This window comes from Scyliorhinus torazame, chromosome 1 (genome assembly GCF_047496885.1).
Source record: "Scyliorhinus torazame isolate Kashiwa2021f chromosome 1, sScyTor2.1, whole genome shotgun sequence".
NCBI lineage: Eukaryota > Metazoa > Chordata > Chondrichthyes > Carcharhiniformes > Scyliorhinidae > Scyliorhinus > Scyliorhinus torazame.
Window position 1 is genome coordinate 46,843,450 of NC_092707.1, and position 10,221 is coordinate 46,853,670.

At 48.7% G+C, this 10,221-nt stretch overlaps 1 protein-coding gene across 2 annotated transcripts in view; it reads left to right on the top strand.

Annotated features, from left to right (window-relative positions):
- rtn4r (reticulon 4 receptor) overlaps positions 1-5,230 on the top strand; it is a 5,766-nt gene extending 536 nt beyond the window's left edge. Inside the window, exons 1-3 of one of the 2 annotated variants that reach the window (XR_011938107.1) lie at positions 2,438-2,846; positions 3,093-4,915; positions 5,050-5,230. Coding sequence is in view for 1 of the 2 variants with exons in the window: in XM_072489843.1 (XP_072345944.1) it covers positions 27-36; positions 3,093-4,525 (1,443 nt within the window). In the remaining variant the exon portion in view is untranslated. Of the gene's footprint in view, positions 37-2,437; positions 2,847-3,092 lie in introns of those variants that run through there. The other variant, XM_072489843.1, reaches the window with a different exon arrangement.
- The last annotated feature ends 4,991 nt before the right edge of the window (positions 5,231-10,221 follow it).

Below are 10,221 nucleotides of genomic sequence, written 5' to 3' on the forward strand. Positions count from 1 at the left end.
GCCGCAAGGCGACCACCGGGAAGGCGATGGCTGAAGGTAGGCAGAGATTTCCGCTCACCCCAACTAGAAACAACTTTCTTTTTCTGCAAACTGACATCCAGCAACTTTACACAGGCAGGGAGCAAATTGAATTCAATAAATGTGTGTGAGGGAGCTGGGGGTTGGGTTGGGGGTGTGATGGAGAGCTGAGGGTGTTGGGAGAGAGCTGGGGTTGAGTGGGTGGGGGGGGGGGTGAACTGGGGGTTGGTGGGATGGTGAGGGGAGAGTTGGGGGTTGGTGGTGGGGTGGGGGTGAGGGTAGAGCTGGGGAATGGGTGGAGGTGAGGGGGAGCTGGGAGGGGTGAGGAGGGAGCTGGGGGATGGGTGGGGGGTAAAGGGGACTTGGGGCATGGGTGGGGGTGAGGGGGAGCTGGGGGGGGAGGGGGGAGCTGGGGATGGGTGGGGGGTGATGGGGACTTGGGGGATGGGTGGAGATGAAGGGGGATCTGGGGGTTGAGTGGGGTGGGTGAGGGGCGAGATGGGGGTTGGGTGGGGTGGGTGAGGGGCGAGATGGGGGTTGGGTGGGGGAGCTGAGGCTTGGTGGGGGGTGAGGGGGAGCTGGGGGGAAGCTGGAGGTTGGGTGGGGGGTGAGGGGGAGCTGGGGGTTAGGTGGGGGGGGTGAGGGGGGAGCTGGGGGTTGGGTGGGGTGAGGGGGGAGCTGGGGGTTGGTGGGTGGGGGGTGAGGGGGGAGCTGGGGTTGGGTGGGGGTTTGAGGGGGAGCTGGGGGGGGGGGGGGGTTAATTTTTGTCTGGATCCAGCTGAATGATTTGTTAAATGGAGAATTTTTAAAAGTGCCGTATAAAAGCGGGGTGGAGGTGCGATGCCGAATTGCTTCCCACTTGGTGAAAGTGTCGGTGGGCAAGCTGAGCGCCGCAGCTTTAAACGGCTGCGTGATTCCCTGTGAGAATTCTGAGTGAAGCCCGTGTCCACAAGGTTGAAATGTCCCCTCCCCTGCCATTCCTCCCCTCCCCCCGGGGCTAGAATAGTCCCCAGTGCAGAGTTCGAAGTATCCTAAGGGATATTTTGCACCATAATAACTCAGGGGGAAGAAGGATGGGGGGGGGGGGGGGGGGGGTTAACATTCCCTGATCAGGGCGTGCAGGGATGATTTGGAGAGGATTGTGGAGCGGTCCAGCTGGAATGTGACAAGCTCCCTGTTCCCAGCTCGATCTGGTGACATTTGCATTGGGCGGCCGCATCGTGTCAGGTGTCCCTGGGCACTTCGAGAGCCTGAAACTTCTGGATGCCGTCCTCTCCCCCAGGTCCGGTTTGCAAACAGGGACGTCCCTTGTGAGCAGAAGAAGGGCCAGTTTTTTTCTCATTTAAAAATAAACCAGACATGTCCCAGGATCGACCATATATATATTCTGCAATTAAAAAGCAGCGAGGCAGTGAGCGGGGAGATGGTGTGGGGTGCAGATGCATATTCGGATTGTGAGATGCAGAGAGAAAAATTGAAATACATTCGAGATGGTCGCACAGAGCGAACGGGTGATAAAGGGGCACAGAGATTATTCGACAGAGGTACGCATCAGATACAGATAAAGTGAGGGACAGCAGAGTAGCAGAGAGATCGACAGACAAATGAGAAGGAAGACACACTCTGAAGATATGTGGATAAAGAGTGTGATAAGCAATTGGAAAGAGAAAACCAAATAGAAGCGCCGACTGGTAGAAAGCAGCGATAAATAAATATAGATAGAGAATGCCTGAGGTACAGGGTTAAATGGATAGAGAGCGAAGAGAATGGACTGAAAAACAACAGGAGAAATGGATACACAGATAGAGAAATAAATGTCGATTTCTCGATAGAAAGATCAATAGACTGAAAATAGAGACACATCGAGATAGACACCCAAACAAAGCAATTGGGATGTTGTAAATGTGAGATAGGGACAGAGTGAGAGAGGGACAGGGCAAACCAGGTGGAAATACACAGTTTTGGAACAGAAATGTCGATACACACATAGGTAGAACAAGGAGAGAAATGGGGTTGACAAAATGACAAAGACTGAAGGATTGGAAAATGGATAACTAGACAGAGGGAAGGAACCAACACATGACAGGAACGAGTAAAGAAATGCATATCACTGCGTTACTTTGAACTGGAGTCTGGGAACTGATGAGGCGGGTAGAGTCCCTGTAAGTAGAAAGCGGGAAAATTAAACAGCAAGTGATTCTGGACCAATTGACTGAGGTGAAAACATTATAAGGAGCATCGCCGAGGAGCGGGTTGTTACAGTGATGTGGCCTCGGGGATTTATCTCTGGTGTGTCTCTCAGTGTGTCAGGAGTGTGTGCTTGTCACTACACCCCGTTGTTCAATCGCCGCCCTCAGCCCAGTTCTCAACTGAAGGGGGCAGCTCCAGCCTGGTGCGAGTCCAAATCCAATAACTGGCAGCGAAACAGGGGATCCAGGCCGAGAGCTGGGAACTGCCCATACTCACATCCTCCCCTTCCACCCTCACTCACAAAACACAAATACATTCAATTTGACACCAGAAGTTCTTTGTTAAACCTCCCTTGCTATTTCTTTCAGATAATTACAGGAGTGTGGGGTAAGGGCAGACACCACCCCCTCTCCCGATCAGCCCCCACCATCGTTTTTTAATTGGCACTGTTGGATTCCTGAACATGCTCCCCCATTGCTATACTACTTCCAAACTCGCACTGCTAATTGCTACAGAGTGAATCTTGGTGTCGATGGGGGTGAAGGTGTTGATATTATGTATGTCTATAAGAAATTGGTCTGGTGGACAAATATCCTGCGCTATGAACACGCTGATTAGCAGAGCAGTGATGTTATCAGGTAATATTCACCATGCATTATTGATGCTATATTCTTGATAGATGGCGGTTACTCAGGAGTACAGCAGCGGCTGCCGAGGGTTGAACTGCACACTCGGGCGGGACAGTTATGGCAGAACGATGTTCCGTGTGGCTCTTGCTCACTGAGTGTATGGTTGAACAGCTGTTAGAATGCAATAGGTTATTATAGCATTAAACGAGCAGGTGCGCAGGTCATATTGACTTTATCGTTCTCCTTGCTCCACAGGAAACAGGCTCCTCTTTCTCGCGCTCTGCTTGCACTATCTCCCGAAAGCTGACTGCTGTCCCAAGGATTGCACCTGCTACAGCGAGCCCATGACAGTCAGCTGTCAGCAACAGGGGTTCAGAGCGGTTCCTGACGGCATCCCACTCCGAAGCCAGCGGATCTTCCTCCAGAACAACAAGATTCCTCTGGTGGGCTCCGACAGCTTCAACTCCCGCCGGAACCTGACTGTCCTTTGGCTCCATTCCAATAACATCAGCATCATCCAGTCCGGGGCTTTCTCTGGCCTGGGGCGCCTGGAGGAATTGGACATTGGGGAAAATATTAATCTCAAGTCTCTGACTCCCACCACGTTCCAGGGCTTGGTGCGACTTCACACCCTGCACATCCACAGATGTGGCCTTTCACAGCTACCCACGGGTATATTCAGGGGGCTTGGCTCCTTGCAATACCTCTACCTGCAGGAGAACGTGTTGGAGAAATTGGAAGATGACCTATTTGTGGACTTGGGCAACCTGACCTCCTTATTCTTGCATGGGAACAGGATCAGGAGCTTGTCGGAAAATGTGTTCCGGGGATTGGGCAGCCTGGACAAACTTCTGCTGCACCAGAACCGAATTAAGCTGGTGCATAGGATGGCCTTCCATGACCTGGGCAAGTTAGGGTTATTGTACCTCTTCAACAACAACATCACCGTCCTGACTGGGCAGACCATGGAGCCCTTAGTCTCCCTCCAGTACTTGCGACTGAACGGGAACCAGTGGATCTGTGACTGTCGAGCCAAATCTCTTTGGGAATGGTTCAGGCATTTCCGTGGGTCCAGTTCGGTGTTGGAGTGTCACACACCCTCCCGCCTGTTCCTGAGCGACCTTAAAACACTCGACCGCCGCGACCTGGAAACCTGCCTGGATTCCTCCAGCCAGATCAGGACCAGTATATTCAGCACCAGAACCAGGTCTGGGAAACTGCCCACGGTGGAGACCCCACCGGGCTCCAGAGATGGCCCAGCCAGATGTTGCGACCCGGGCAATGAGCAGTCCTCCCTCATTTACACCTTAGCCAAGTCGGCTCCCTCCTCCTACAACAGCAGAGGCTCCACCAGCAACCCGCTGAAGGACAAGGAGAACATTTCCAAGAGCAGGTACACGGAGAACGACCTGTCAAAAAACGGGACGTACAAAAGTGGGTTGAGCGACGCTCCCATGGGGACTTTCTCCGCCAAAATAGACCAGTCGTTAGTCATGCTAAACCCAGAGCTGCTGGACAATCTGGACTCCTCCACGTCGCCCACAACTAAAAAGAAGCGAAAATGTTACAAAAAGCCTAAGACGGACTCAGCTCCCTGCCGCCTCAATAACGGGTCGTATCGAATGCTCTTGTGGAAGTCAGCACTGCCGACCGTGTGCCTGCTGTGTGTCTTACTGTACACTTGTTAACCCGCTTCCAGCACTGGTCCCATTCAGCGAAACACTTCCATGTGACCTCTGCAGACAATTAAAGGAGAAACTATTATTCTAAAGTGAAGAAAGCTTTGATCGTTCTAAAAATAACTTGGATGCCTTTATATAAAATGTTTAAAAAAAACAAAATGGAGAGGAAATAATGTATATATTTGTCTGTGTTCAATCATTAACTTAACCGGTTCACCCTTTCAAATCCCGTCGAGATTCAAGCTTTTGCAAGAAAAAAGGGCGTCAGGAAACGCCAAACAGAAAAAAAAATGTTATTCAGTTTAATTTACTGATCGAACATCGAGTATTTCACACAGCCGAGGGGATTCCCGCTACTGTTGCAGGATGGATCGATATCTGGGAATCCATGTTCTGGTATTTGCAATCTCGTTCCTCTTGTTTTGTTTTTTGACTTGAGATGATTTGAGTTGATTTCCCCGTATGGAATGTGATGCACTGAACTCTGATATTGTTTCCAATCTCCCCCCACCCACCCACCATCACCCCAGCCTTCCTTCTGTCCCCACCCTCCTCCAACCCTATCGCCTCACCCTCGCTGCATTTCTTTTTACAGAATGCTGCGGAATGCAGACCACAAACAAGCCCCGGACCCGTTTAATTTTACTGGTGTAAAAGGTTCAAAATATATTCCAAAAGAAACAAAAAAAATAAAAGATTTTTTTAAAGATATCCTTTCGTCTAAGACTCTTGTGGGGGCGGGGGGTGGTTGGAACTGGCGTTTTATTGCTCTGGTTTTGAAAGAATTAAATCATCTTTTGGAAGTTGCGAATTTATTTCTTTAGCTTTGGCGAGGTTTAACCACACCTCTCCGGGTTTGGAGAACAGAGTCAAATCGTGGAGGGCGGGGGGGGGGGGGGGGGTTGAAAATGAGCCGGACATATAGGGATTTCAAAATGTTATTTTCCTTTCATCCCGTCCAAGAATTCCCGGGAAGCGAGGAGTTGCCAAGTCACTGGGAGTGTGCACTTGTGTTTCGTTTTGCTAAATTGGTTAAATCCACTCTGATTTATTAATGTCCAAAAGGGGATTGAAAAGAAAGATGGAATTATATATTGGGCTGGGCTGGTTTAGCACACTGGGCTAAAGAGTTGGCTTTGAAAGCAGACCACGGCAGGCCAGCAGCACGGTTCAATTCCCGTATCAGCCTCCCCGAACAGACGCCGGAATGTGGCGACTGGGGACTTTTCACAGTAACTTCATTGAAGCCTACTTGTGACAATAAGCGATTTTCATATAGTGTGGTTCAAGATGATTGGGGGGGGGGGGGGGGGTGGAGAAAGATAATTAGGATTAAACGATGATTTCAAACGGGAGTTTGTTCCATGTGGAACGGGCCTGTTTGCCTGGGGCGGGGGTCTCACTGCAAATCGCTGCATCGCCCCATAGTGCCTGAAGCGATCGATCCCAAGCGTGGAGTCTGCCCTCCCCTGCCACTGGTTAACTTGGATAGCCACCTTCAGCCGGGCCTAGATGCAGATCGAGTGATGCACAGGGAACCAAGCGCAGATCTCAAGTAAGTTGCAAAGGGAGTTCTAATTTGCATCCACGAGTCTGCAATTAGATAGCGTGTCCAGAAACAGGCCATTCGGCCCCAACTGCTCCCTGCCCGCGTTTTAATGCTCCACACAGCACCGCACCCCCCCCCCCCCACTCCACACACACTCATACACACCCCACCCCTCTCCTTCTAACCCTATCCAACCTGACCATCGTTCCTTCCTCACCCACGTGTCTTGTCCAACTGCTGTCCAACTGCTGCCCCCCCCCCCCCCCCCCCAGTTTTATCCCGTCTCATTTCTCCCGAAGACCGTGCCACACTGCCGGGCTACGTTCTCCTGGGAGTTGCTCACCTTGAGTCGTCCCCAGTCACCACCATGCGACTGTGGGCCTTGAACACACTGGCCAAGTCTGGCAGGAACTAACCAACCCTTAGCTCAATATCCGTGTCCAAATCCCACTGGGCAGTGATCAGGAAATGCTTTTAGCTGTGACCAGCTCAGCCGGGGCAGATCGGGGATCTATTGCAGAGAGGATCGCTGAGGTCTGTATGGTTTATTTTCCTTTAATGGATCAAATGGCGGGGAGGTGAAGGTCATTTGCGTTTCGCTATCCAAGAGCTCCCTCCAGTCCAGCTGCGTTCCATACTTGTAACTTTGGTCATGTTCCTTTGCTTTGTTCGTTTAATGCTTCCTTGGTGGCTTAATGGTCTCTTCACCTGAACCCTGGGGTGGGGTACATGTTTTTGCAAAAAAACCAAATACTGCTAAGCACCGACCACATGAAGCAGCAAGTATTAAATCACAGCAAGGATACTCCAGCGCGGAATATCCCCCTCCCCCGCTCAAGGAAGCGTGCACGAAGCGGTTAAACCCCAAAACACACACAGATCAAATCCCAGTTCTGTGCAATGTTGTCAGAAACACTTCAAAGGAATCACCAGAAATCTGCCAGAAATATAAAACAGCGTTAACAGAGAGAAGAAACCCGAATAATATCACCAGGAGATATTTCCATTCGGATTTCGCTGTTTTTAATCTTTTTTTAAAAATTAAACATTAATGAAAGAGTAACGAACAGCCTGTTTGCAAAACCCCCGACAAGTCGGGACTGGGTAAATTGGCTGGCTCTCAGAAGGCTTTATTGAACGGCTGGGGTTAGATTTCTGCCAGCCTGTCTCCGGTGATCGCTGTCCTCTGTCGCTCTGACCTCTCTCAATGTTGAGAAACATTTCAGCTTCAGACAGGAGCAGCTCCCCGAGCTTTAGCTTCGCTGCAATGAAGGCGGAACCACCCACCCAAAAACGCACACACACACATCCCGGGGCCCTGGAGCAGGAAGCACGAGTGTCCACTTAACCCCGTGCAACATTGGCCAGAGACAGAGCAATTCCCGTTAAACCCGCGGCTCGATCCCAGGTCAAAACACAATTATTGCACTTCTAACATTGAAATTCGTTGACTTATTCGCCGGCGATGCCACAGAAACACGAACATCAAATGCTGCACGTCGCATTGGCAACAGCCGATGGAAAGTTCTCTCTTTAGTGGGAGGAGCGAGGTTTGGGAATAAGTGCTGAGTGTGGGGTTGGGAGGAGCAGATTTGGGAAGGGTGGGGGATTTGCGGGTGGGACTAACAATGAGGATCCCCCACCCCCAGCTCTGTGTGCTCAGCTCTCCAAAAAAAACACTGGTTAATATTAATATATTGAGGTTGCAATGGTCTATCCTTATGCAGTGACGCGTTGTAATCTTCCTCTCGATTGGCGGCAGTTTTCACATTGCGTTTTTTTTGTAAAAGGAGACTTCAATTGGCACAAATGTCATCCGTTAACACAACTTCTGAGCAGGTTCCCGCTGCAGCTGCCCGCCACAAACGTCCCCTGGGCACCCGAGGTTCACGTCAATAAATCCCAGCAGCAGCCGTGTCCTGCCTGCCAAAAAAAAAGGTCTTGATGAGGCTGCCAGGACGGGAAAGGCCAGGTCAGCCAGGCAGGCAGCGCAACTCTCTTCCCCTATTGCTCAGTCAAAGAAGGAGCATCTGTCTCCAACACTCAGTCCCTGGGGGGAATTGCTGAAATGTTGGTCAACGGCAGGCGGCTGTTCTTCATGAGAGCAATGCTGTAAAATCCGGGGTGGGAGAGGTGGGGGTTATAAAACTTGATTGACGCATTCATATGAAACCTTAACAATTGGCCTTAGCAGCAGGTCGAACCCCAGAGATTTGGAATATTTATACCCAGTGTGGAGGATGCAGTGGCGTGTGATCTTTGCATTTGTGTTATTTCTGAATCTGATTCCAGACCACCAATTACTGGAAATGACAGCTGGGCAAAGGCAGCAGAGGTGAACCCGGAGCTGTTCCTGCAGTTCAGCAGGAGACAGAATTGCAGCCAAAACAAAAAGAACATCTTTTCGTTGTTTTGTCTTTCTTTCACCTGAACTACGCCTTTTACCGGCTCTCCGGGACTGGAGGGAGAACGATTCCAACGCCGAACGAGTTACCCTACAGTTCTTTTTTAAACGGGGAAATATGCACTTGGGGTTTTACATTAGCTCTGAAGTCCAAACGCACAGTTTGAGATTGATTCTTCAGCAATGGGATGACTGCAGCCGTTTGGATAAATGTTAGTTCAATTTAGAATGATTATCAAATCCAAATCAATGCCAGTTTTATACCAGTTGATCTTTCCCGCATTTTGCTGCATTGCAGTCAATTCCAGGACCAGATTCTGCGATTCAATCCCAATCCCAGTCGGCGTCAATGATGGAACAACATAGGTCCAACAAAGAATGTATAGGTTGAGCACAACTTCTTTCGTACTGTGTGACTACAAATGAGGGCATTTCAGCCTAGACTACTGCATAATTGATTGATCAATCCCCATATATTCATTCATCCTATTGTAATATTCCAGACTGAAGGAGCCCAATGTGTATATTCTATTGTATAACACCCAAACTGATGGAGTTCCTATGTATTTATCCTATCGTATATCCACAAATCAACTGATGGATTCCCCGTGTCTCCATCATATCCTAAATGTCCCTAGACTTAACTGATGGATTCCCTGTGTATTCTCCCAGTTCTATATCCACAGATATTGAAACATAGGAATTGATGGACAAACGAGAACTGAGGCCCGATTTGCCTTCGAAGATACTGACAGTCACACGATATAACAATAATAAAAAGACTTGTATTCATGTCTCGCTTTTCAGGACCACGGGAAGTCTTAAAACATTTCTGAATTGTCGTCACTGTTGCAAACCAGGCAGCCCCATTTATGCACGGCAAGCTCCCACTAACAGCAGTGTGATAATGCCCAGAGTGATGGAAGAGCAATATAATATGATGCTGGAAATCTCAAACAAATAATGCTGAAAATATTCAACAGTTACGACAGCATCTGTGGAGGGATTAACAGAGTTAAGTTTCAGGTCAATAACCTTTCATCAGAACTCCCAGTAATAGTGGAGTTGGTTATCTTGGCTGGAACATAATAATCCAGTTGATATAATCCCCATTTGCCTGTATAACCCCTAGACGGCTGGGATCAAATATACTGGATGATTTTTAATATAGAGAATGTAATTTTCTTTTTGTATTATTTTAATATATTCTAAATCAATTCAACGATTACAGAGGGCCCTGTCGAGGTTGCATATAAGAGTCCTAAAAATAAAGAATACCTTCAAATTCCAAAATTGCACATGCTCAAATACAATAATACGGAACAGAGACACTCTTTAAGTACTTGTGAATGCGTGATTTACAGGAATTCATGCTGAATAATCCACTGAATAAAGGGCCTGAAAGAAGACATTTGTGGAAAAATCTGATCACTCTGCGCAGATGCCATTGGATTAAAGAGTTACTTTGGAATGTTATTCTTGCTGTGTTATCTCTTATATATAATTTAATTATTGCTTTTTATACATGCAATGTTGTCAGTACTAACGGACTTCCGGAATGTATTATCCTAAGCAAACGCTCAGTCACAATAGGCTGTCCTTGTAGACATTTTTCCAGGTCAGTCTCCAATACCAGTCGACCCTCCCTCTACACACACTCTCAAGTGTCATTTTGATACCAGTGGAATCACCCTGTATTCAAAGCGATAGGTAAGGTTCTGATTATAATAAACTCTCCTTGTACACGCT